The sequence below is a fragment of the Lepidochelys kempii genome, chromosome 2 (genome assembly GCF_965140265.1).
Source record: "Lepidochelys kempii isolate rLepKem1 chromosome 2, rLepKem1.hap2, whole genome shotgun sequence".
Lineage (NCBI taxonomy): Eukaryota > Metazoa > Chordata > Testudines > Cheloniidae > Lepidochelys > Lepidochelys kempii.
This window is the reverse complement of record NC_133257.1, coordinates 119,018,298-119,046,214: the sequence shown is the minus strand read 5'-3', so window position 1 is coordinate 119,046,214 and position 27,917 is coordinate 119,018,298. Positions and strand designations below refer to the sequence as shown.

General features: G+C 42.7%; 1 protein-coding gene across 5 annotated transcripts; it reads right to left on the bottom strand.

The window, feature by feature from the left end:
- Positions 1 to 27,858, bottom strand: FAM217A (family with sequence similarity 217 member A). 5 transcript variants are annotated; one of them, XM_073332160.1, is made up of 7 exons: positions 27,743 to 27,858; positions 27,557 to 27,653; positions 25,943 to 26,027; positions 25,827 to 25,852; positions 23,020 to 23,091; positions 22,823 to 22,902; positions 1 to 6,141 (listed from the first exon to the last, which is right to left on the bottom strand). In XM_073332160.1, exons 1-7 carry the CDS (start codon positions 27,802 to 27,804, stop codon positions 4,923 to 4,925), a joined length of 1,641 nt encoding a protein of 546 aa, XP_073188261.1. In that variant the 5' UTR covers positions 27,805 to 27,858; the 3' UTR covers positions 1 to 4,922. The 5 variants fall into 5 exon arrangements, with proteins under 5 accessions (XP_073188261.1, XP_073188262.1, XP_073188264.1 ...); XM_073332161.1 differs by having other exon boundaries at positions 27,557 to 27,650; XM_073332163.1 differs by lacking the exons at positions 25,827 to 25,852; positions 27,557 to 27,653.
- Between the last annotated feature and the right edge of the window lie 59 nt (positions 27,859 to 27,917).

Here is a 27,917-nt window from a genome sequence, read left to right as displayed (position 1 = left end):
ATTTATAACAATATTTACAGATTACAAAAAGGAAAAACAAGACTATACCACTACAGAAGAAACAAAGTAAATAAAACTATGTGTATGTGTAAATAACAAAACTTGCTAGGACCCTATCACACAGGCAAGAATTAAGACCACTCTCCTCAGAAAACATAATTAACAAAAAAGGTGGTCAAAACCCAGAGGCACTTAGCAACCATTGTGTCATGCAAATCTGCTTCTTAGCTGAACTCTTCAACTCCCAAATGTACACTTTTCCCTCTCCACTGCTAAATTCTACAATCTTTCCCTGCCATCAGACAAGCTTTTCAATAAAAAATGTTCCATGTGAGGTTCATAGCAATGTTAGATGCTCCTCCTAGAACTTTGGGGTTTCCTGCTTCTCTGTAGTTCTGGGCACCCAAATAATAAGAAATTGACCAGCCAGCATTGTCTTAAACTAAAAACTTTAAAAGATGGAAGAAAAAATAAAGTGGCTGAGAACATACTGCACCCAAAACACACATGCTTTGACATTTATCTCAAGCATTGTCTTGGATTTTCTTTAAATGGAAACTATTGCACATCACACACAAAGATATGACTAAAAATGAACACAGTGTCACTTGTTTCTACTCACAACAGTACAGAATCTTCCTCTCCACTAAATTCTTGAGTGTTTCATGTAGTTTAGACATGGATACTGATACACTAATGAAAGCTCAGATGTTCCTAGGGAGTAGGGGTGAACTAGAACTTATTTCTATTGCAGGAGTAGTGCCCAAAATGCATTTAAGTATGTGTACACACACAGAAACACAGTTTCTGCTCAGAAGAGCTTACAATATAAGATTCCAGTTCTGGAAACTTACATACTTTGCACAAGTTGTCCTATTTTAATTCAATGGGACTACATGTGTGTAAAGCTGCATGTGTATTTGCTGGATCAGGTCCTTAATAGTGAGACAACATACAAATTAATATTGAAGGCAATGTAAGATACACATCTTACTTCCTTCTCTCCTTATGATACTGTGACCTGACCATCCTTGCCCTGCTTTTCTCTCCAATAAGTTAATATGGAAGTCTTAACCACACAATCTTTGTTTCCTACGTTTAAAAAACAAAAATCAAATGGCTAGATCCTAATTAACGTAGCCAGGGTCATGGCCAAAGCAGTTCTATGTAGCAGCATAGCCTGAATCAGTTTCTTAAACTGCTGGGATGACCCAGTAAGGGTAAATCTTGTTCACACTTCTGGAGGAGGAAAGGTGGTATTTACAGTTGTCTCATAAAGGCATGTCCACAGCCAGCTACCAATTATTTTGCCAGTGTTAGAAGTGAATCTGAAGAGGATTTACACTAAACTAAGCATCAAGATTTCATGGGACATTCTAGTTCAAAAGCAAGCTGCTAGATGAGGAATGTTTTCAAATGATGTGCAGTTGTGAGTGATATGCCATTTCAAATATAAGTACAGGTATTAATGAAAATGTTACCAATATAAACCAGACTGGCCCTAGCCAATTGTTTTAAATGGACCATAAGCAGATGAGTACATCTTGTGCTGACTCAGTGCATAGGATGAATATCAGCCGACCTGAATCGAAATATTTTTATATTAAATGTAACTGTGTAGAGTGGTGTGCTGGTTGGTAGCTTCTCACCTTTCAAAGATGCTGATTCTAATCACTCCGTCTTAGTCACTGATAACCCAATCATGGTACAATGGTTAAGTGAGTTCTGAGATGACTGTTATTCACCACCAGCCAGCTGTCACAGCTGGCAGCATTTGTTCAGAGAAACATGTCAAGTTTATTTAAAATTTATGGCTGCATTTTCAGAGAGCTTATAAATAAAATGCAATTATGCAGATACTTCAACTCGCAAAACATTTATCCTGAAAAATTGTTAAATAGATTTAATTTGAAACCCTCTGGGATAAATCTTTGTTACAAAATTGTTCGATTTAGCAGGAGAAAATGTAAATGAGTTCTGCCTCTCAGTTTGCATTGATCAGTAAGATACGTTACTTATCACTTGCTTACAAGAGCTGAACTAATACATTTTTAAAATCTAACAAATGCAGGTTGTGCCTAAATATGAGCTATATTTTCTCCAGCGGTAATAATACACCAGTTCCAGCAGCAGTGAGCTGCTCACCATGAGCACTCTAAGTGCAATTTCTTCTTTAGAGAGTGGAAGGGTTCTGGTGTCCGTTTTGACTTCAGGAGGTGTTTTGTGTTCCCTTTATCCCCATGCAATCCAAAACTCTGATTCAGAATATGATTAGTCATTTGTGTAGGTCCAGAGCTGCTTTGAGAAATCCAGCGTGGAAAGTATGGAAAAGAAGGTTTAGGACCATTTGGAGGGTCTAGATTCTAGGATCCCAATTCATTGGCGCTCTTAAGCATGTGATTATTACCACTGTTGTTCAGGATAACATTTAAGCACATAGTGTCTTCATTGCATCTTAAACACACCTTAAATGGTGTCCTTTACTAAGGATGTTTCCTTGAATTGGGACCTAAGGAAACTCCAAGTGATACAGAAAGCAGCTGAGCTGACAAGCACAGCGCTCTGGTCACTACTCTGGCTCTCTATCGATCATTGGTCCTGTTTTTGAACTTCAAAGCTCACCAGTGGGTTAGTTAAGTAGCATGGTGATAGAGATCTGAAAGCCCTCTCTACAATATAGTTTCCACTGGTGGAGCTGCACTGCTGGCATATTATGCATCCTATTTTTTGCAAGTGCAGTCACTGTCTGGGAGTTACAGGTGCTCGGTAGTTGTCAAGATCAGGCCCCTAAATACTTTTAGAAAACTTCCTATTTAAAGTGTGCATTAAACAAGAAATCTGTTTTGGGACAAGTTGTACGGCAATGAGCCAGGAGAACATGCAGAGAGTGTTCTTACAACTGGATTCATCTGTACTTGGGATTTTTAATTGTGTATCTAGTATGAAAAACGAATACTCTGTAGGTCCTAGAGAACAGACCCATTTGATTCCATGGTGAAGTTTGAGAAAAATCTTCTCATTAAAGTGTATAATTGTAACTTCAGTGAATGCTAATCACTTCAAAATGGTCTTCTGCACAGGCCTGGCTGAGTAGGTCTCAATCAGTTTGTGGTGCAAGAATGAATGTTAAAGTTGTTGGTGACTGAAAAGTCCTCAAGTTCTTGAATACAGGGGTCTTAATTATCCTATCCAACCCACCAGTGAGAGTGGGTGATTTACACAGGCCCTCTCACAACCATAAGATCTAGCAATCGGTGTGTGTTGGGGGAGGGGGAACAGCCAATTGCTCCCAAGAACTCTCATCAGAATAAGAATTGGTTAGATCATAAGCCAGATTCACTCAAGCTATTCTCCCTTGACAATGCACTCCCTTCATATTTCTACAGGGTGGGGAGAAGCTTTAGTTTCTCCCCAGGGTTCCACAAGAGCCCTGCCCGCAGAGACTGCTGATACATGACTCCAACTCAGTACTATGTCCCTGCCTCTTTCAGCCCCAAAGATGAAAGAGTTGAAAAGTGATAAGCAGCTAAAATCAGGGTGTTCAAATGGCAACCATTGCCTTCCTTCCCCTCCTGTACTACTGTTTACCTTAAACTCCAGGATGTTGAGATGTAATTGTGTGTAAGTTGCTCTGACGAGAAGCACTTATAGGAACGTATTGCATTACGGGCCATGTTACATTGTATTCTATGAATATAATATCCAGCCCTTGTACAAATGAGCTCCAGTAGCTAAAATTTCAGGGTTTTAAAACAATTGTTTCTGGCTTGCATCAAGAAAATTATTCTTGAATATGTGAAGAAGACTGTAAACTGATGTCCTGCCATCTTCCTCAGTTAATGCTGAGAGGTGCTGAGGACTGGTAACCCTGAAACCTGAAGGTATTTGAAATGTCAACAATGATAACCATTTCACTGCTGATCATTTTAGCAAAAATATTTAGCTAATATGGTAACAACCCTCCACCTTTTCATGTGCCAAAAACCTCCAGTTTACCCCTCTGACAACTTTTATAGTTCAATTACTTGTCCATACCAAAATCTGTGACACATACTGAACATGTAAGGGTAGTATAAAATCAAATTTAATATTTGAATAAGTAACATTGGGAATAGTGTATGGACTTCAATTAAAATAGAATTTTAAATGGAACTGCTACAGAATTTCTAGTCTATTCCACCAGAGTATCAGATAACATAGGTTTTGTGGGGGACGGGAGGGTCTCATACACAAGGACAACTATGGTTGCAATAGGAATCATAAATCTGATTTTCTTGATTTCTAGGCATGTACAGAAAACTTCATCAATTTAGCTGTTCTATTTAATTTTCTTGTTTGAGGAAAAAAGTGATAGAAATGTACTACATTCAGTTTGCTTTAGTATTTTCCCATGTGTATAATCAGACCATTGGTCCTTAATCTATGTATCAGGAAAAAAAATGACAAATATATAGAAATTGTATTTTTCTCTCTCTCCTCCCACCCTTCATATTGCACTTAAATTGTGAATTCTCTGTGGCTGACACCGTTATCTTCCCATGTATTAGTACAGCACGTAGCGCATAGGGGAGCACTGATGCGGAGTGGGATTTTCTGGGTGCTAGTATAATATAACTATACTTTATAGATATTACTTTTATAAACATTTAAAAAAATAGTTGCACTCTGGAACGGGATGATCTGCTGGTATGCTTATATTGCTCCAATTCTTTTAAAAGTTACACAAATGGTCTAAAAGATGTCAGCAGGCAGAGGGATAAAACTTGATTTTTCTACAATACAAGTGGATTCAATTGTCACAAGTGCTATTTCATATCACTTCGGTCTCATACCATTAAAAATACTTTAACCTGACAACAATCAACCTAAAATAAGATTGCTGAGCAGGATTCACTCATAATGAGAAGTATGAATTCAAGAAATTACTGTTTGTCAGTGTGTGTGTACTTCTGCTTTGGCATTGCAGATACAGATTTTAACTTCTGGCAATGAGAAGTCTTACTCGTTGCTACATTTTTTCTATAGAGTTTCTTTTTGGTCCTTGGCTGTTTATATTTTAAACTGTCCTTATCAGGGAAAGGACTGGTTAGAGCTGTACTTGATGGCAGTAGCTTTGGGGAAGTCAATTTTACAGTTGATTGAGTTCTTGGTGCCGCCACACAGCATGAGGAAGACCTCCGCAAGAGCATGTTAGAGTTTAAAATGATGGGGATTTTAGAGCTTTTAAAGGCATCACAAGATGCTCTAAGCTGCTTTGTGGATGAACTTCTAACAGAGGATGTTCCAGCACTCCATTTGCAATTATGACAGTACTCCCAAGTGCATTTTGAGCTGTTCCAGTCATGCATGCAGCAGCCAGAATGGTTGGATTTATTTTTCTCTTGATAGTCTCGATTAAAAGGTGTCTGAAAACATAGAGGATCAGACAGTCTTGACTGCTTCAACTGATGCATGGATTTTGTGGAACTGGGTCGATTGCCAAGCATCATACTGGAAGATACTGTCAGGTCTCTTGTCTTCTCTTTTAATATAGTCAAGTGCTGCATCCTTTCAATTTCCAACAGACGAGATATTAATTTCACAACAGAGCTTTCTGGTGGTGGATTAAAGACTACCTTCCAGTCATCCCATTTTGATAAGGCCAACTTTTGTAAGTCCAGGTTATTGAAAGGTGGTGGGAGAAAATCAGGGTATGGAAACACTTCATTTTGGTGCTTAGAGGAAGCTTTTTCAATGTTTTCTATGGTTTCTGGTCTTAAGTTCAGATCCATATATTTGAAATAACTAAGCAAAACATCATTCACTTTTTCACTCTCAGATACATCACCTTCCTCTGTTAAAAGACTGTTCTCAACACTACTGTTTTGCAACTTCAAATTCCATTTGGACACAGAGAGAGCGTCATCACTACTACTTTCTGTAGCAGGATAGGAGTCAGCTGTGGTTTCATTTTTGACCTTGAAAAAATCCCCATCTCCATTTGTCCAGTAGATTCCTAATGGCATCTGCTGAGGTCCCCGGTAAGACACTGTGTGACAGCTGTTCATATGGGCCCCCACCAATGTGGGATTAACAGTAAAGAAGTCTAAAGAATTACCATGTGAGCTGGAAAGAGTTTCCACTAGAGGCTTATTGAAGACTCTGGAGGGGAAAAAAAAAAGAAAGTATAGTGTAGTTTTACTCAGGGAATTGGTAGGATAAAATGCATTTATGCGAGCCCTTCTGACCCTACTGAAGTCAATGGGCATACTGACTGACTGCAATGGAGCCAGGATTTACCCTATCTTTTAAGGGGGCTAGCTGTTAATGTTGCATATTACAAGGAGAATAATGACTCTGTTCAATTTGTATTGAAAAGGTAAATTATAGCTTTGGCTCAATCATACAGCAACCACTTTTTAGGGAAATACTCATTCAGATACGACTTAATGCTTCTGCATACCAAGGGCCAACTCCTACTTGCCTTGCTTATGTAAACAGTCCTACTGTTCTTGGCATAAAACTGTTCTCCATTCATTAAAATATCAAAAGTGCATCTCCATGATGTTCTCCCTGCCTGAGTTGCAGCCCTTCTACTTTTCTTCTTCCAGATGGACTTTAAGGCCAAATATTCAACCAGTCACCTGTCGCTCTGCTGTATTGTTATGGAAATTTAATATTAATTTTACAAGACTCTTACTTTGGTTTCTTTAGTGTGTACCTCTAAGGGGAATGTTTGACCCAAAAGCCCTACAGACATCATACATTCAGATCCAAATATTGAAACTGACCTCAGAAGAACAGCTCTCTTCTAAATTTTTCAGGACCCAAGCAAACATACATAAAAGGGAAGGATTACCAGCTTGCGTTCCTCGGATTGTGAGGGGGGAGAAACTTTGCACTACTATTGTTAGTGTAGAATTACAATTTAGTGTAGAGGTTGTTTTTCAGATCAGCTGTAAGACTGAAAAAACTATACGCTAACAAAAATACAGTAAGGTTCTCATCAGAACACATACAACAAATTATGTTTATCAGTCACCATTAGTGGTCTTTAGTTCTGTTTCAACAAATGTCAGGTTGTGACAAAGCTCCAACCTTGTCTCAGTGGGTCCCACGCTTCCTAGCAGATTATGCTAGCCTCAGAGGCTCCCTGTGACCCTCCATGTAGCCCTTCTCTCTCTAGAGGCAAGGGTCACAGCCTACTGAGTCATTTTCATCAAAAACCAGCAAGGGAGGTGAGGAGAAGCTTTCTTCCCTCGCACAGTCTCTGTTGTCTCCCAGGCTCAGTGATTAGTCAGAGAGGGGAGGGGGGACCCCGGGCCTGCCTTCTACTCCGGGCTCCAGTCCGGGGACCCTGATAATAGCAGCTCTTGGTAGCTGACTTTTTGGAAACAGGACGAGTATGATTCCCTGGGCCACCTCCCCACAGCAGCCCCCCACTTCCTCAATATCTACGTCACCCTTACCTCAGGGCCTCCTTCCTTGTGCCTGATAGGGTTTGTACTGCTCTATTTCTCCAGTAGCGTGGCTTCCTCCTACAGCTCCTGCCACACGTGCCCCCACCTGACTAACTGGGAGGTTTTTAACTAGTTTCAGCCAGCCCTTGATTGGTTTCAGGTGTTCCAATCAACCTAGCTGTCTTCCCTGCTTTCTGGAAGGATCTTAATTGGCCCCAGGTGTCTTAATTGACCTGGAGCAACTGCCATTTGCTTACCCTGGTAACAGGGATTTGTTTAGCCTGCAGCTAATATATCTGTCTCCCACTACTTTCCTATAGCCATCTGGCCTTGCCCCGTCACCGCTATACAGAAAATCTAATGTCATAGAGCACCTTTTTTTATTTAATGTATCTAACTCAAAACAGTTTACAAGGTAATGAGTTAAATATGATCTAAGATATTTAGATTATAACTAGGGAGTGAAAATTATAGTGTAATAACTATGTAGGAAAATAGAATAGACATATAATAGTGTAAAACACTCATCTATCCCTTGCCTTGAGGTGGCACATTTTTTTCTACATTAGTTTAACTGCAACATTTGTTGTGTGGTTATTGCAAGATAACAGAATATATACTTAACACAGCTTTCTTAAGGGTATCTCAAAAATTAAACAGTGCTCTTTTGAGCTGTGAAAAATTCCAAGTTTTGAACACAAGGTACCTAAACGTGAACCTGACCTGAAACACCTTCATATGAAACTTTAGAAAAAACATGATGCTGATCTGCAGCTTAGACGTATCGCTAATGCAACTGAATCCCTTTGGGAATGTTCTAACATTCTGGCAAGTTCAGATTCAGATGCGGATGTTCTCATTTAAACAAAAATGTGATCTTGTAACTATAAGCAAGGAGAAAGGCACTACCACTGAACAAATCAAATGTCAATTAAGTGCACTGGTTCTAAATGTTTGTATATATACACACTGACTACACTGATAATACAGCGCAGTCTTCCACTTGTGTAAATTGCAATGGTGTGAGTGACTTTGTAGCAACTGGTGTCTCCTCTCCTAGATCTTTTTTTAAAAAAATTTAAGTACATGAGACCTAGTGCAAGTCAGGTCTATTCTAAAGGCAAACAAATGTTTCTGAGTTTCAACCCAAGTCTTCTCTGGGAGAGAAATGTTTACCATTATTCAAAGAGGAAATGGAAGCCAACACTAGCACAGAAACCATCCCTAATCTTCCTCATAATTTTGCAACAAAATTTAAAGAAGGGTTTCTACAAGTCTTTTCTAGCATATCACTGCTAGACGGTAATCCAATTTTTTATATGTTTAGCAAATGATATTTCAATATTCTGAAGGGTGAGATATTTAAGTGCTTTATAATGCAAAGAACTGGAAGCAATGTGTTATGTTTTGTTAATTGGATCAGCCAAGACTCAGCGGAGAACTCATGAGAGAGAAATTATCTGTCACTGTTTTCAAAGTGTTACACAGTCCCTATTTCCACATCTCACAAGTCAGAAGCCTGTCTAATTATATCACATGCAGTCACGTGAGTGTAAGACTCACAATAAAGTTGTTAAGAGTAGGCTGAATCAGAGGACCCTGTTTATAGACAGAAGGATTATCTGAGCATTAAAACTGCTCAGTTTTCATTGAAATGTACAGGGAAAAGTACAATGTCACTTTAAGTGGAAGGGGCACATAGTTTGATACTAGCATGGAAAGCCACTCAGATTTCTCTAGTCCCACTGCAGTGGGAGGGGGGAAGTATAAAGGAGAAGATGACAAACAAGGCAAAATAATGTATATCTAGACTGTACTACCATTGTATAGGACCCATCACCCTGACTAACTCGGAGGTAAAAAGACTAAAAGTTAACAGTGCAGACCATAATTCTTGGGAGTATTAAAGGGTGTATTGAAGCCTTTTGCCCAAAACAGCTAATATATATTCTGGAAGAAACACTTTGGTACATAATTACTATGCATCTTGCAAACTCAGATGAATGAGTAGGAACTATGCCTGAGAAATTGAATCTGCTGCACAGCAGAGCTATAAGTGAATCGGGGAAAATATGAAAAATAAGTTTATCCTTATTAGAAACACAAACTCCTCAAAACAAAGTGTTCCAAGAAAAGAAGCTTGAGACACTTGAAAAGTCAGTAACAGTGAGCAATTTACTGTACAAGGTGTCTCAGGCACGAAGGAAATAGAAGTCTGGACAGGATTCATGACTAGTTTTAGCCGCAAGCTTCTTAATTCAAATGCTCAGGAAGAGCCTATATATTTGGAGAGGAGCTATAAAATACCTATGAGGAAAGCTTGGCAAGTTAAGAATGAAGGTACATTACCAACTAGGGTAAATATACTGGTATTCAATTGGAAAGAATTCTAAAAGCAGCAAGAGATTTTAAGGCAAATTTTAAACTGACTTACACCTAATGCAATTCAAGGGAGTTGGACAAGAGTGTAAGTTGTCTCAGAATTTGGCTCACTAGCTGCAATGGAAATAGAATATGACTTCCTTTTTGAAATGCACTGTGTAAGCCAGTGTTCTGTGAACTGCAGTTTGTCTGTGAAGCAGCTGGTGATGACTCTCCTTGTTTGCAGCTACTACATTTCATTAGACAGTTACATTCAAATTAAATACCTCCCTCATATTACTTTTTATGGAAGCAATTGCAGAGGCTGTTCCTGGAATGTTCTGCAAAGGGAAGAGAAGTGTTAGTGAAATTCTCTCTCTATTAAGATGTGATCTTTGAGAAGACTTGACAATACTCTTTACTAGGTACCATCTATTCGTTGGCAGAGTACAGAGCAGCACTGCCTAGGGGACAACATCTCTCAGTGTTCTTGATCTAATGCTATCCATGGAGCCCAGAAGTGGGGAGGGATTCTCAGGATTTATTAAATGGGAACGAAGTGGAGGAACAAGGAGAGGGAAATAAGTGGCAAAGGCACTTTCTGCAGCTAAAAGATGCAAATGAAAAAGTGAGAAGGCACATACAGTAGCAACAGAGCTTTCAGGTTCTTCCTATACACAGCAGCATTCCTTCTTTCCTGCTTGTGAGTGTATTAGTGTGAATTAAATTTCACATTAACTTGCTAAAGGCCATGCATGCTCTATTAGGTTTTACCAAATGAAGATAATAATTATTAAAATATTTTCTAGGTAATTGTGCAAATACAGCAAATATTTTAATAGCAATTACAGTACTTGTTGGGGGACATGAGTTCAGCAAAAGCATTACTGGAAAATAATTAAAAGAAAATATTCTTTTAGCCCTCATTAGTACTGCAGAAGAGGAGAATAAAGATCTGCCAGTAATTCAGCAGACAGTTTATTTGCTACACACTAGACTGTGATGACAGAGCAATGCTGGTTAATTATTGAACCTACTGAGAAACATATCAGGAGCTTTGCCTTATTCTCTTTACTATTCCAGCTGTTCACAATGTTAGATTACTGCAGCCTCATTCCCTGCCCCAGAAATTAGGGAATAGATTAGACGAATAACAGTACACTGAGAAGAGCTGATAAGCTTTCACCATATACTCTATTAGGAATTTACCATGAGCTTAGGATAAGAAGGGACCATTAGATCAGACCTTTAAATTTCACCCAGATACCCATATATTGGTCCCAGTAATTTGTTAGACTAAAACATTTCAATCCTTGAGACTAAACAGTGTGTTACATAGGCAGAGTCCAGGCGGAACCGAGGTGCCACCGATGCTCAATGCTCCTGCAATGGCAGAGTATTGATTATATGAGATGCCCAGATGACCCCAGCAGGTGAACCATGCCTCATTCTGCAGAGGAAGGTGAAAACCCCCCAAGGACCTTGCTAATGAGGCCTTAAGGAAAATTTCTTCTTGACCTCTGATCTAGTGATCTGTTTGATCCTGTGCATCTGAGCTAGACACATCAGCAAAGCATCTGAGAGAGGATTATCTGTACCACTTTAGAGCACTTGTCCACCCTGTCCACTGTTGTGGCTCCAGATGTGGCAATCATCGATACTTCAGAAGAAGGGGGAGGGAGGGAAAGTTCCAGAATACATCTGGTCAACTGTGCACCAGGGGGGAAAAATCCTTCTGAAAAAGGTGGATTCAGAGATGTTATGTCCTGTCTCACTATTACTGAACCTATGTTACCAAAAAAATCCCACCTCTGGTTATTACTGCCATGGTTTGGACCATACTGTGGATAGGATCTTAGTTATTTCTAGTATTTTAATATAATTTTAGACATATTTTAATGTAAGAAGATTCTATAAGAAACTGTTTTCTCTGAGTCACTTGGTGCCGTAGCACAATTGCTTCTGCTGCTTTTCCTTGAACAATATTAGGCCCTGATCCTGCAAAGACTTAAGAATGTGTCACTTTTATTTACCTGAGTAGTCTCAGAGAGTAAGATTACACATATGCTTAAGTCTTGGAGGATCACAGCCTATCATACAGTATGAACAGTTTAAATAGTGTGTTTCCTTTTGGTGCTCAAATATTAAATACAAACAAAAAAAATCAATGTCACTCAAACTTGATTTTGTAGGCCTATCTGGGCATAAGTTATTTGACATAAGACAGACGTCATTTCGTAATGATGGGATCTAAATTAGCTGTTGCTGTTCAAGAAAGAGATCTTGAAGTCATTGTTGATAGTTCTCTGAAAACATCCGCTCAATGTGCAGCAGCAGTCAAAAAAGCTAACAGAATGGTGGGAATCATGAAGAAAGAGATAATAAAAACTAAAGATCATAATGCCAATATATAAATCCACGGTATACAGGTTGAATATTGTGTGCAGATCTGGTCACCCCACCTCAAAAAAAAAAATTAGGATTGGAAAAGATACAGAGAAGGGCAACAAAAATGATTAAGGGTATGGAACAGCTTCCATATTCGGAGAGAGTGGGAGGTTTCAGCTTGGAAAACAGATGACTAATAGGGGATATGATAGAGGTCTATAAAATCATGAATGGTGTGGAGAAAGTGAATAAGGAAGTATTATTGACCCCTTCACATAATACAATAACCCAGGATCACCCAATGAAATTAGTAGGCAGCAGGTTTAAAACAAACGTAAGAAAGTACTTCACACAATACGGTCAATCTGTAGAACTTGTTGTTAGGGGACTTTGTGAAGGTCAAAACTATAATGGGGTTCAAAAAATAATTAGATAAATTCATGGAGGATAGGTCCATCAATGGCTATTAGTAAATATGGTCAGGGATGCAACTCCATGCTCTGGATGTCCATAGCCTCTGACTGCCAGAAGCTGAGAGTCGACAACAGGAGACGGCTCACTCAATGATTGCTTGTTCTGTTCATTCCCTCTGAAGCACCTGGCATTGGCCACTGTCAGAAGACAGGATACTGGGCCAGATGGACCATTGGTCTGACCCAGTATGGTCATTCTTATGTTCTTAGTGGGCAGGTGAATGGAAGGTTAAACCATAAATAGGGGCTGAGCAAGCAGTATACTGGAGTCAGGATATCTGTGCTAGCTAACACAAGCAGGAACACCCTGGTACTAGGGACAACAGACAAGATGTAAAGATGTAAAACTTGGAATGTAAAGATCAGGTTATATATGACCAGCACAAGTACAGAGCATGCTGGATAGGGATTGGTTCCTGAAAAGTAACCAAGCCAATCATGAAGTGTATGATGCAATGTATAGTTAAGAATTCATGTGTTATCAGTGTTAGTAAAAATGCATATAAGGTAACATTTTTCTGTGTAACTTTGGATGTGTGGTACACCCTATACCTGCCCCCTGTCCTGAGTCTGATCAACTCAGCGTAGTTTTGCTGTATGCAAGATAAAGGAACCTGAATAACAAGACTAGAGACTGAGTTCTTGGGGAACAAGGTGGAAGAGGTCTCAGGAGAACCACAACAAACCTATGCTAAGAAACAGGGAAAATAGGAAAGCAGAGTTCTTAAAGGCCAAAAGGAAAATGAGCCATATTAATTCTGGGTGTAAGAAGCCAAGATTACCTTTGAAGTCAATGCAAGTTGTACAAATTTAAGGCATTGCTGAATTTGGCCCAAGTAAATTAAAAGGTATAAAGAGAGGTTATTCACCCTGTGCAGTAACTGTAGTTCTTTGAGATGGGTCACCCTATCAATGCTCCACCTCAGGTGCACGTTTGCCTGCAATCGGATATTTTAGGTAGCAGTACCTGTTCAGCCTGTGCAAGTGCTCTACTCCACCTCATGCTGTGCACTGTGGCTACATAGAGCTGTGCAGGCAAACCACCCTCAGTTCCTTCTCTATGGCAAAGCTCTGTAGCAGAGAACTCTGAAGAAGAGGGGAAGCAGGGTGTGTAATGGAGCACCCATAGGGGAACACAATGCAAAGAATTACAATTACTGCACAGGTGAGTAACCTCGCCTTCTTCTTCAAGTAGTGTCCCTAGTGGTGCTCCACTTAAGGTGAGTACTGAACAGTATCCTCTCAGGAAGGGGAGGGACTTTTGGAATCTAGTCCAAAACTGAAGACGGTACAGTACTGCCAGACACAGCACCAGAAGCTGTGTCATGATATTCAGAAAAGGTGTGTATGGCTCTACATATTTCAGCAATGGGAACATTCTTTAGAAAGGCCACTAAAGTAGAAAGAACTCTTGCTGAATGGACTAGTACAGAAGAATGTTGGAGATTGAGATTGATAAAAAAGGGTAATACAGCTAGATATTCATGGAGAAAGTCTTTGCGTGGGAACTGGAGATCCATTAGAGCTGTCCACAATAGAGACAAACTATCTGGGAGATTTTCTAAATGGTTTATTCCTGTCCAAGTAAAGGTTAATGCCATTCTAATATCAAGTGTATGTAATACCACATCCGCCTAATTCAGGTGGGGTTTACAAAAGAAGCACCAACTGGATGAGGTAAGGAAACCACATCTTTCTTGGCACATCAGAACCACCAGAATAACCCTGGCCTTGTCTTTCCTTCTCTTGATCAGCACCTTGGATACCAGAAGAGTTGGAGGAAACGCATATAACAGACCTGACATCCAATGAAGGAGAAAGGCATTTCCCAAGGAGTGGTCGCCCACTCCGCATCTCGAGAAGAACTGGAGGCACTCTTGTATCTGGCCGTGACAGAGGTCTACCTGCAGGACTCCCCAACACTGAAATATGCAGTGGAATATAATGGAATCTATGTCCCACTTGTGATCCTCAGAGAAACATCTGTTGAGGGTATCTGCGATGATGTTCTGAATGCCCAGAAGATAAGCTTGCTGACATGCTGATATGATTTCGTATCACCAACTCCAGAGTTTCATTGCTTTGGTGCAGAGGGAGGGTGATCTCACTCCCCCTTGACAATTGATATAAAACATTCATGACTATCATCTGTCATGATCTTTGCCCCAATCAATGGCATAAAATGGAGATGTGCATTCCTGACCACCATGAGTTCCAGCAAGTTCATGTGTAGAGTGCTCTTGTGAGACAATCACCTGCCTTAAGCTACATGAGTGTTAAGATGTGCTCCTCATCCCAACAGGGAGGTAACTGTTTTTAGATATGGTTGAGTGAAGAGGACTCCTGTGCAAATGTTCTTTCCACCAGTTGAGGCAGAGACTATCTGTACCTGATGATGCTGGGGGGGCACAATTTAAAGGTTGGGGGCGGGTCATGTGACTGCCCTGACATGTCGCCTCTGGGAGGAACCTTCCGGTCCAGGGCAGCCAATCTCATCAGCTCCTGCGGCTGCCTGTGAGAGCCGGCCTGAGGAAGTGGTGGTGGCCTGCCTCCTCTGCTCCCTGCCCAGGCCTGGCAGCTGGAGAATGGGACTGAGTGAGCCAGAAACGTGCCGGGGCAGGGGTGGGGGCACAGCCAGAGCCCCCCTTTTACCAGGCAGCCTGGCAGGGAGCAGAGAGGGCAGGCCTCTGCCACTTCCCCAGCTGGGCTCTCATAGGCAGTCACCACGCTGCACAGGGGCATTGATTCAGAGCTATTACCCTCACCCAGAAGGAGAAGCGGCTCCATCCTGCCCCCTCCGCTCCCTGTCCAGGCTCAGCTGCTGTGGAGAGGGGCCAAGTAAGCCAGAAACGTGCTGTGCAGGAGGTGCAGCATGAGAAAAACTGAGTCCCGCCGTCTCCCCAACAGGCAAACCAGAGCAAGCCCTGCAAGGGCAGTTCAGCACTCGCAGAAATCTGGGGAGGGTGTGACCCCACGTGCCCCACCACATGCGTTGCCTCTGAGTTGAGGGACTTCTTCACAACAGTAGGCACCCAGAGTAGTTTGTTCAAGCTGTGTTTGCTTGGCAAATAACCATTTCTGAGCCACCTGTGGAGGCAGCGCACGAGCAACCTGACCTGGTTTACCACAAAGTCCCAGCTGCCAAATGCCCCAACAACTGGAGACAGTTTTTGACTTATGTCTGGGGGCTGATTTGAACAGTAGTGACTAAATTTGATAGGGTTGCAAACCTGTGCATTGGGAGTTACGTTTGGCAACTATTGCATCGAAGCAAGTTCCTATGAACTTCCATCATTGCATTGAGGCCAATGTGGACGTCTGAATTTTTAATTGCAGCCCCAGACTGAAGCTGTGTCTTCACTAGAGAGTTACAGTGGCACAGCTGTACCGATGCAGCTGTGTCATTGTAAGATCGCCCATGTAGCTGCTTTATGCTGACAGGAGAGAGCTCTCCTGTCAACATAATTAAACCAACCCCAATGAGCCGTGCTAGCTATGTTGGTGGGAGAAGCTCTCCCGCCAATATAGTGCTGTGTACACTACCACTTATGCCAGCATAATTTATATCACTATGGGGGGTGGTTTTTTCACACCGCTGAGCAACGTAAATTTTGCCAACAAAAGTGGTAGTGTAGACATGGCCTGAGAAATAGATCTATGGTCATCTGAGTGGAGACCGAGGTCTCGCTGTAGGAGCGTCCCTTTGCAGCCAATCGTCAAGCTATCAGAATATTAGGATTCCTTCTCTGTGAAGGTAAGCCACTACCACTGACAGAACCTTCAAAAACACTCTGGGAGCAGAAGAGACAGACCAAATGGAAGCACTCTGTATTGAAAGTGGTTTTCGCCTCGAGTGCAACATCAGAAACTTCTGTGGGAAGGGCGAATCACTATATGGAAATATGCATCTTGTAGGCTGAGGGCCAAAAACCAGTCCTTTAAAGCCAATGATGGTGGTATTGCTGCAAGTGTTACAAATATGAACTTCTGTATCTTCACAAACCTGACTTAGAGTGGGTCCCCACCTGCTGTTCTTTTTCAGAACCAGGAAGTACCTGGAGTAAAACCCCTTTTCTCTGTGTTTTACAGTAACTGCTTCTGTAGCACCTAAGTTCAGGCGGGAGTCTATTTCCTGCTTTAGAAGGTACTTATGAGATGGGTCCATGAAGAAGGATAGGGAAAAGGGGTGGGAGGGAGCGAGGGAAGTAAAGTGGATGAAACATCCTGCTCATATGATCTCCACAAATCACTTGTCTGTAGTGATATGCTCCCAAGCTTGTCAGAAGTGAGAAAGGGAGGAAGGCATGCGAACAGTTGCAGATGGTAAGAAGAAGGGGGAAGGCAACTCAGAACCTAGACCACCCACCAAAACTGGCGTTTTGAAGATGAGGCTCGTGAGGTCAATGCTCGTGTAGCACACAGTCTCTTTTTCTGGAACCTCTGCATCTTTTGTATGGATTCATAAGATCTCTGGGAGCTAGGGAATTGAGCAGGACGAGATCTCTGTGCTGTCTGGGACTTATTAAATTTATGCTCAGCTGTGTAAATTCCCAGAGACCATAAAGTGGCCCGGGAATCTTTTAATGTATGCAGAGACTTGTCTGTATTCTCCACAAACAATTTTAAGCAATTGAAGGGAAGGTCTTCAACTGTATTCTGGACCTTCCTCAGAAATCCTAAGAGCTGAAGCCAGAAGGCCCTTCTGATGACCACTACCATAGAAACAGAGCGAGTAGCTGTGTCAGCGGCATCCAGAGAGGCCTGCACAGATGGTCTGGCAAGAAGCTGATCCTCTGTAATGATTGCCTGGAACTAGTCCCTCTGCTGTGGTGGTAGATGCTCAATAAACGAAGTGAACTTTGAGTAGCTGGTGTGATTATATTTCACCATCCACAACTGATAGTTAGCAATTCTAAACTGCAGAGATATAAACAAATACGATTTGCAACCAAATAAATTTGAGATACTTCTGAATTTTGTCATGTGGTATTGATTTACCATGGTGCTGCCTTACACATTCATGTACAGCCTTGACAACTAGGGAGTTGGGAGATGGATGAGAAAACAGAACCTCTGAATCTTTAGATGAAACATAATATTTCCTATCAGCCCATTTACAGGTGGGCAATATTGTTGCTAGGGTATGCCAGATTACTTTTGCAGGATACAGAAGAGCCTCATTAATAGGTTATGCAAGTCAGGCAGATGACGCTGCGTGCAATATATCAAGCAGTTTATGTTGTGACTCCTTAGTCTCCTCAAGTGGAATTTTGTAAGGAGTTCGCTGTCCTTTCAGTGAATTCCTGGAACTGTTTGAAGTCGTCAGCCTGGGATGGTGAGGCAGGCATAACTGCTTCATTGGGGATGAAGAAGAGAGGTTGGTTGGCAGGATGATTCTCATCTCCTATTTCTCAAAGATATCCTCTTCTGGATCAGACCTTTTGGAGAGAGAGGAGGAGAGGGACTGTCTACCCTTATCATGGCAACTAGTGATGCTAAGGGCCCTAGAGAATTGTTGGCGGTATGCTGCCCATGGATCCTAGTATGGCCAATGAAGGGGGTCCACATGATGTAGGTGAAAAAACTCAAGCTCCCTTTCCTAGAGTCCTATTGAGAGGATTCTTGAATCTTCCACTTAGAAGCTCTAGGGGAGTATTGCACTGAAGTGATAGAGGCAGTCAACTTACTCAGGAGACCGATGTATGGGGAGAGAAGGCAGTCCCTGGCCTGAGTGAGAAGCTGGATGGAGGGAGCTCTCCATTATAAGGAAACACATTTTAATTTCCTGGTTCTTTCTGGGTCTCGATTTTAAGACCAGGCAAAAATTTCCTTGGGGAATCACATGCACGCTGCTATCCCCCACCCCCCCAAAGTGTAACGGACCATACCAGGACTGCCTGTTGCTCACTAGGATAGCCTCCTGGCAGAGAAGACAATGTTTAAAAGTTCGAGAGCCAGGCATATCCACCCAGCAATCTAAAGTTCCCCTCAGGGAAAAATTGAAAGTACAATGGTCCTTACAACCATTGTTTTAACAAATAGTAACAATAACTTAGATAAGTAAAACTATGAGAAAAACTGCAATTGAACTAAGCTCAACTTGGACTCCATCTCAGGCCAAGGTGCTTGAGAAGGAACTGAGGATGGTTCGCCAGCACAGCTCTATATAGCCACAGCGCAAAGCACAAGGCAGAATAGAGAGCATGCATGGGCCGAACTGGCACTGCTCCCTAAAATCTCTGATCAAAGATGCGTGGGGCGCATGCGCACCTGAAGTGGAGCACCCATAGGGACACTACTTGAAGAAGAGCTGTCTGTTTTATTGGTGTTACGGTGTCTGGTTTATTGAGTGTTGCAGAACTAACTTACTTTTTATAATTAATTAAAAAGGCCACAAGAGTTTGCATGGTTTAACAATTAAAAGTTCAGTGGAACCCCACACATACAGGTAAATATATAGGGAGTCCTCGGACTTACGACGCCCAACTTACGTCGGATGCCACTTACAACGCTTTTCAACTGACTGCCTGTTTCGCACTTATGACGCTCAATTTGCAAAAAGTTCGCTTGAAATCGCTTCCTGGTTGCTTTATACCGGTATGGAGCTGGAAGGAGTCACTTCTGATTGGCTTCAAGGCAGCAGGGTAGCTTGTTGCCAAGTAGGGTTGCTGCTTGTTTTTGATTGGCTCCCGGCCCTGGGCTCAGCCAATCAGAAAGCTTGAACAGTGATTGGCTGAGGCTCAGCATGTGTGCCATTCTCCCTGGCTTTCTGAGCAGCATATGTGAGTTTATATGTTTATTTGACTGCTGTTTACAAAATACAGTGTACAGTAAACACATTGATGTTGCAACATGAGTCATCTATAATTCATTTAGTACAAAAATCTGGGTTATTGTGGTGAAAATAGTGTATCAAGCCTTGGTTCAGGAACCAATGCCCCCTTCATACCATTGAGTCCTATGGGAAAAGCGGTTTCGACTTGCAACGCAATTCTGAGGAACGAATTGTGTCATAAGTCCGAGGACTCCCTGTATTTCATAATATCTGAATTATTGATTACATTAGTTTTATATCTAATATTTTAGATAAAGGCATTTGAACAAAAATCTAATGGATGAAAAAAATTATTAGATCTTATATGCAGTAATGGATTAAACATGGTTGGTATAGAGTGAGTTCAGAACAGTGTTTGTAATCCTGTGGATGCATTGCAATCTGTAACTGAACTTCTGAGCACCATCAATTTATTAATGGTATCTCTAGGAATAACATCAAAGACTAAATTTTTGAACATCATACTTGAACCACTCAATGCTCAAATGGAAGTTTTCAAAAAGCATAACTTCCTGAGCCCTCCCATTCCTTAGAACATTTGTGTACCACATGTAAGGTCATAGAATCATAGAATATCAGGGTTGGAAGGGACCTCAGGAGGTCATCTAGTCCAACCCCCTGCTCAAAAGCAGGACCCATACCCAATTAAATCATCCCAGCCAGGGCTTTGTCAAGCCTGACCTTAAAAACGTCTAAGGAAGGAGATTCCACCACCTCCCTAGGCAACGCATTCCAGTGTTTCACCACCCTCCTAGTGAAAAAGTTTTTCCTAATATCCAACCTGAACCTCCCCCACTGCAACTTGAGACCATTACTCCTTGTCCTGTCCTCTTCCACCACTGAGAATAGTCTAGAACCATCCTCTCTGGAACTACCTCTCAGGTAGTTGAAAGCAGCTACCAAATCCCCCCTCATTCTTCTCTTCTGCAGACTAAACAATCCCAGTTCCCTCAGCCTCTCCTCATAACTCATGTGTTCCAGACCCCTAATCATTTTTGTTGCCCTTCGCTGGACTCTCTCCAATTTATCCACATCCTTCTTGTAGTGTGGGGCCCAAAACTGGACACAGTACTCCAGATGAGGCCTCACCAATGTCGAATAGAGGGGGACGATCACGTCCCTCGATCTGCTCGCTATGCCCCTACTTATACATCCCAAAATGCCATTGGCCTTCTTGGCAACAAGGGCACACTGCTGGCTCATATCCAGCTTCTCGTCCACTGTCACCCCTAGGTCCTTTTCCGCAGAACTGCTGCCTAGCCATTCGGTCCCTAGTCTGTAGCTGTGCATTGGGTTCTTCCGTCCTAAGTGCAGGACCCTGCACTTATCCTTATTGAACCTCATCAGATTTCTTTTGGCCCAATCCTCCAATTTGTCTAGGTCCTTCTGTATCCTATCCCTGCCCTCCAGTGTATCTACCACTCCTCCCAGTTTAGTATCATCAGCAAATTTGCTGAGAGTGCAATCCACACCATCCTCCAGATCATTTATGAAGATATTGAACAAAACCGGCCCCAGGACCGACCCTTGGGGCACTCCACTTGACACCGGCTGCCAACTAGACATGGAGCCATTGATCACTACCCGTTGAGCCCGACAATCTAGCCAACTTTCTACCCACCTTATGGTGCATTCATCCAGCCCATACTTCCTTAACTTGCTGACAAGAATACTGTGGGAGACCGTGTCAAAAGCTTTGCTAAAGTCAAGATACAATACATCCACTGCTTTCCCTTCATCCACAGAACCAGTAATCTCATCATAGAAGGCGATTAGATTAGTCAGGCATGACTTGCCCTTGGTGAATCCATGCTGACTGTTCCTGATCACTTTCCTCTCATATAAGTGCTTCAGGATTGATTCTTTGAGGACCTGCTCCATGATTTTTCCAGGGACTGAAGTGAGGCTGACTGGCCTGTAGTTCCCAGGATCCTCCTTCTTCCCTTTTTTAAAGATTGGCACTACATTAGCCTTTTTCCAGTCATCCGGGACTTCCCCCGTTCACCACAAGTTTTCAAAGATAATGGCCAATGGCTCTGCAATCACAGCCGCCAGTTCCTTTAGCACTCTCGGATGCAACTCATCCGGCCCCATGGACTTGTGCACGTCCAGTTTTTCTAAATAGTCCCTAACCACCTCTTTCTCCACAGAGGGCTGGCCATCTATTCCCCATGTTGTGATGCCCAGCACAGCAGTCTGGGAGCTGACCTTGTTCGTGAAGACAGAGGCAAAAAAAGCATTGAGTACATTAGCTTTTTCCACATCCTCCGTCACTAGGTTGCCTCCCTCATTCATTAAGGGGCCCACACTTTCCTTGGCTTTCTTCTTGTTGCCAACATACCTGAAGAAACCCTTCTTGTTACTCTTAACATCTCTCGCTAGCTGCAGCTCCAGGTGCGATTTGGCCCTCCTAATTTCATTCCTACATGCCCGAGCAATATTTTTATACTCTTCCCTGGTCATATGTCCAACCTTCCACTTCTTGTAAGCTTCTTTTTTATGCTTAAGATCCGCTAGGATTTCACCGTTAAGCCAAGCTGGTCGCCTGCCATATTTACTATTCTTTCGACACATCGGGATGGTTTGTCCCTGTAACCTCAACAGGGATTCCTTGAAATACAGCCAGCTCTCCTGGACTCCTTTCCCTTTCATGTTAGTCCCCCAGGGGATCCTACCCATCCGTTCCCTGAGGGAGTCGAAGTCTGCTTTCCTGAAGTCCAGGGTCCGTATCCTGCTGCTTACCTTTCTGGAAGGTTTTCAAGGCTTAGAGTCACAAACCCCTTCAAGGTGCCACAAACACCCTGCTCTTCCCGGATTGCTAAAAGAGGAGAATGAGGGTGCCACAGCTGGGGCGGGGAGGGTTCCAGTGTGAAAAAGGATAAAATACTGCTATATATATGTTTGGTGCTATTTCATTAACAGTGAAAACTGAAGACTTGACAGAGTATATGAAGGATTTATTGGAAAAAAGAGTTAATGAATTGCATACCAAGATGGCAAGCCAATATCCTTTAGGTTTAACCATAGTACAAAATAGTTGTGGTCCAGAAGAGATTAAAGGCATTTACCAGAACATCAGAATTCATAACTCTGTTATCTCACTTTTAATTAAAATACCAATGCATAAATTCATAAAACTCCTTTGAACTCTACTCTGTTAGAAAATGTATAAGCTGACAATAAACCATAAGTATATAACTTCACAGAGTGTTAAATGCATGTTTTAGATGCAATTCTCTTGCTTGTTCACAATGATTTGACACCTTTTAACAAAACTGTTCAGTTTAACTGGATTTAGGTGTTAAGAATAAAACTTTTTTTTTTACCTGTTCACAGTAGTATTGCTTTGATCATGTGCATATCTCCAGGAATGAAACATCCCTTCCTTGCTATTATTTTGACTGAGCTGCAATAAGCAGAAAGAATATCTATAAAAATACTATTGATATATTTTAGAATAAGCACCAAGAATGCAAAATGAAATAAATGGCATAATTAAAGTTATTTGACAAACAAATCCCACCTGTGTTCTTCTAGTCGTATTTTTTGACAAACTAAGATCTGCCAGTTGTTCCACTGCTGTCTTGTAAGCATCCTGTAAAACAGAAGAGCAACTACAATATTTCGTAGGTGTGAAGACACTTTTCAGGCATGATCATTTATTTATCTTGGATCTTTTGGTCCAAAAATTATCCTCAGTTAAAACCATGCAACCCCATTCGCTTCAGTGAGGTTCCAAGTGTGTAACTGAGGGCTGAATTTAGCTTTCAATAAAACATTTAAATTGCTGTGTGAATTTAGTGCTCATGAACAGTGATGGCTTGAGAGGCCTGGAATCACACAGAAAAAGTACAGCACATGGGCAGGGCTTCTTTATACAGCAACGTTGTCCAAGAGAAATCACTTTTCTATAGGTGGCAGGGCTAATATTACTCCATAGTAGTTTTTGACCCACACTCATTCAGTTTTTGACCTCTCTGTTGAGACTGCCAGTTAGACAAGTTGTGAAATCTGCAGACAGAGAAAGCCATGGATTGGCTCTTTCCTCAGGCTAAACTGATTTGTCACAGATGCTCAATTCTTATTGTAATGTACTGTTAGAGCACATGGAGAGCAGCAACATGTGCACCTGGAGCAGTGGAAAGATTCCTGCTGTGGTAAACATGGCCCACTGAGCTTTAACTCCTCAAGCCTGTTTTAGATGCGTCAGGCTACCCGCCTCAGGCAATAAATCAGCAGCGCTACTGAATTCAATCCATGTGAATGAATGAGTTAGTCAACTTTCTATTGAGAACCTCATTCTGCTACCAGGTTGGTCTGACGGTACAGAGATGATGTCCTAACCCAGTGTCCCATCACCTGTGAACCTGGCCCCAAGAGTGGTTCCTGTTGCTTTGTCAGACTGGGACAGAGAAGAAGATAGGGAAGCCCTTATTCAGACTGAAGAATTCACTCCCTGAGGCCTTACTGATGAATTCTACAGAACTCTGAGGTGAATACTGACTTATTGCTCTAATTCAGAACAAAGTAACAGAATGTGACAATAGCTTTTGCTCTATTAAGGGACACAACTGGAATGCTTCGCAGGGCCTTCCAGGTTTGCTTCAACTATCCTTGCTGCCATTATAGTTGCTAATTATGTAATGAGTTTTTTTGTGCTTTTGTGTGCGTCTGTGTGCATGTGTGTTTAATTGAGAGCATGCACACGACATGGGAACTTGCCAAATTAATTTCACATAGGCTGCTGAGCAGCCACCAAATGGATATTTCATCATTCTATCTAAGGGAAAGGAAAATCATGTTCAACAATATGAAGGGTCTATTCTCACATGCATACATGTAACTCCCCTGGAAAGGAATAGAAGATACAAATATGTAACAAAGATAGCATAGATTGCTATATTTGCTCAAAAAATCTATATTTTGAAGGTTTAGATTCTGCAATCAAAACGGTCTTCCTATTGGTGAGGTGTAAAGTGCACTGAAATGAGTTTTCACTTTTTAAAACTAAGTACATCTTACAGTTTGACCTCATGCAAATCAAAGAGGGCAACTATAACTTTTAAAGAAAACTTGGAATATGAATAAGTGATTGGCCAATTACAATGAGAACGCTGTTCAAAAATGCAGTTGCCTATCTTTATTTGAAAAATATTTTAAAAAAGAAACATTTTTTTTCCTAGTGGAGCCATAATTTCATTTATAACCCTACTTCTTCAGATGCATGGAGTGAAAATTACAGATGCAGGCATAAATATACTGACACATGAAGAGAAGGGAGTTACTTTACAAGTGGAGAACCAGTGCTGACAAGGCCAATTCAATCAGGGTGGATGTAGTCCACTCCCAACAATTGATGAGGAGGTGTCAATACCAAGAAAGGGAAAATTGCTTTTGTAGTGAGCCAGCCACGCCGTCCCTATTCAAGCCCAAATTAATGTTATATTTATTGTTATATTTGCAAATGAATTGTAGCTCTGCAGTTTCTCTTTGAAGTCTGTTTTTGAATTTTTTTTGTTGAAGAATGGCTACTTTTAAATCTTTTATTGAATGTCCAGGGAGACAGAAGTGTTCTCCTACTGGCTTTTCTATGGTACCATTCCTGATGTCTGATTTGTGTCCATTTATTCTTTTACGTAGAGACTGTCCAGTTTGGCCAGTGTACATGGCAGAGGGGCATTGCTGGCACATGATGGCATATATCATGTTAGTAGATGTGCAGATGAATGAGTCTCTGATGGTGTGGCTCATCTGGTTGGGTCCTCTGATGGTGTTGCTAGAGTAGATATGGGGACAGAGTAGGCAATGGGGTTTGTTACCTGGGTTAGTGTTTCTGTGGTGTGGTGTGTAGTTGTTGGTATTTGCTTCAGGTTGGGGGGCTGTCTGTAAGCGAGGTCTGGCCTGCCTCCCGAGGTCAGTGAGAATGAGGGATCATTTTCCAGTATAGGTTACAGATCGTTGTTGATGGGCTGGAGAGGTTTTAGCTGGGGGCTGTACATGATGGCCAGTGGAGTTCTGTTATTTTCCTTGTTAGGCCTGTCCTGTAGTAGGTGACTTCTGGGTATCTGTCTCACTCTGTCAAACTGTTTCCTCACTTCCCAATCTGTTTCCTCACTTTTTGTGGATACAGACTAACACGGCTACCCCTCTGATAATTTCATTTATGGCTTTTTAAGAGGTACAGTAGTGGTTTAGTCCTTTTCAACTTAAGTGTCTAATTTGTTTGATAGATTTTCAAAACCAACATTTAGGTCTGAAACCTATGAAGTTAATTCCAGATAGGTTTGACTTCAATTACTATCAAAAGACTGATATTTATTCTGCTCTTACCTTGTGCAACTTGCTTGAAAGAACACCTGTAAAAGACCAACAGTTGGTTTATGCTTACAGAAGTCCTCTAGAAAAATTTTCTCCATACAGAATTTTGAATAACAGGGATTCCTTACCACCTGTTCCAGTCTTGTCTCCCGACAGATAGTATTTATTTTCAGGAAGGTGGACATCATGTTCCAAATCACTGGTATGTATATTCTATAACAGTATTTGAGTTTTAGTAAGTGCAAAAACAGAGAAACTAAAGATATATGGTAACTATGACAATGTAGGTTTAATAACTTTATGAGCCAGACCGAGGAAGTGGAGAATGGAGAGAGCTGTTAACAGGAATAGCTGTGGGACAGAGAAATGATATGAAGTAAATACTTCCACTTGGCCTGCTGGGTGACCTTGGGCAAGTCACTTCCCCTATCCAGGCCTCAGTTTTCCCATCTATAAAATGGGATAATATTGACCTCTGTAATAAAGTGTTGTGAGATCTACTGATGAAAAGCAATATATAAGAGCTAGGTATTATTATTACTTGTACTAGACTAAGAAATACATTGAAAAGATAATATTGTGCATTCATATAGTGCAGGGGTGGCCAACCTCAGCCTGAGAAGGAGACAGAATTTACCAATGTATATTGCCAAAGAGCCATAGTAATATGTCAGCAGCCCCCCATCAGCTCCCACCCTGCTCCCAGCGCCTCCCACCCACCAGCAGACCGATCAGCCCCTCCCTCTCCCTCCCTGATCAGCTGTTTTGTGGCATGCAGCAGGCTCAGGGGAGGGGGTGGGAAGGGGTGGAGTGGGGGCAGGGCCCGTGGCAGAGCCTGGGGTTGAGCAGTGAGCACCCCCAGCACATTGGAAAGTTGGCGCCTGTAGCTCCAGCCCCAGAGTCGGTGCCTGTACAAGGAGCCGCATATTAACTTCTGAAGAGCCGCATGTGGCGCCGGGGCCGCAGGTTGGCCACCCCTGGTATAGTGCCTTTAATCTCAAAGTATCCCAAAGAAATTTACCGATCACGGTCCTGATCCTGCAGGGGGCTTCATGTGGGCAGACCTTTTTTCCTTTGCAAAGTCCTATGAATTTGACTGGTGCTCCAGACGGAAAGCTGGGTCTGTCTGTATAGGGTTCACTACGAGATTGGGGCTTTAGGGTTGTGCATCAGTAACTGCCTGCATGAGAATTACCACTGGCTTTTTCAGTAACACTAGTTGTGTGCATGAAGTGATGTCCTTGTGTTTGTGGAGTCCACTGTTTGGTAATGTACCTGACCTCCTCCGCACCTGATCCACAGACGTGCTGAGTGTGTTACAACCCCAGCGGCAGAGTCTCGTTGTGACAACCTGTAGCCACTCCTGCTTTCCGGTTAGTAGGGGCCTGTTTTCACCTTGACTGGGAGGGGGGTCAAAGCTGGTGGCTGTGTCCCGCTTGCAGACTCGGGAGCCCGAGCAGAAGCAGCAAGGCTGCGAGGTGAAGAAGGGGGTCACGGCCAGGAACTACCGACCACTGAAAGGGAGCGTGCAAGTCGGAAACCGGCACCGCAGCCCCGGACTCCCAGCGCTACGGCAGGTGGCGACGTCCCTGCGCCCGTGACCCGTGTCTGGTGCCCCCGAGGGCAGCGGTTTAAGGTGTATTCACAAAGAAACCCCGCCGGACGCGGCCAGGCCAAGCCCACCCGGGGGCGCTGGCTCCGCTCTGCTCCTGCAGAGCAGCGACGGGGCGGGGAGCCCGTACCTGGCGGGAGTCGGAGGAGAGGCTGGTGCCATAGATGCCGCCTGTGAAGTCTCCCGCGTCCACAGCGCTGCAGCGCCAGCTCCTCCTGCCAAACCTGCTGGGGGGGGAAGAGAAGCGTAGGGGCGTGAGGGGCAGGCCACGGGCCGGGCCTGGGGTGACCGGGCCGCCCCCCCCCCCCCCACCTACCCTCGGAAGCTCCCGGGTGACTGTGTCGCAGCGACTCCGGCCCCGCTGGCGAGCCGGTCCATCGGACCCTCCTGCCGCCACCGCCGCCTCCGCTTCGGCCGGCCCCGCGCTGCGGCGTCCCCGGCCCCGCCCCGCGTCACAAGGAATCGCTATGGGAACCGGCCCGGGGCCCAGC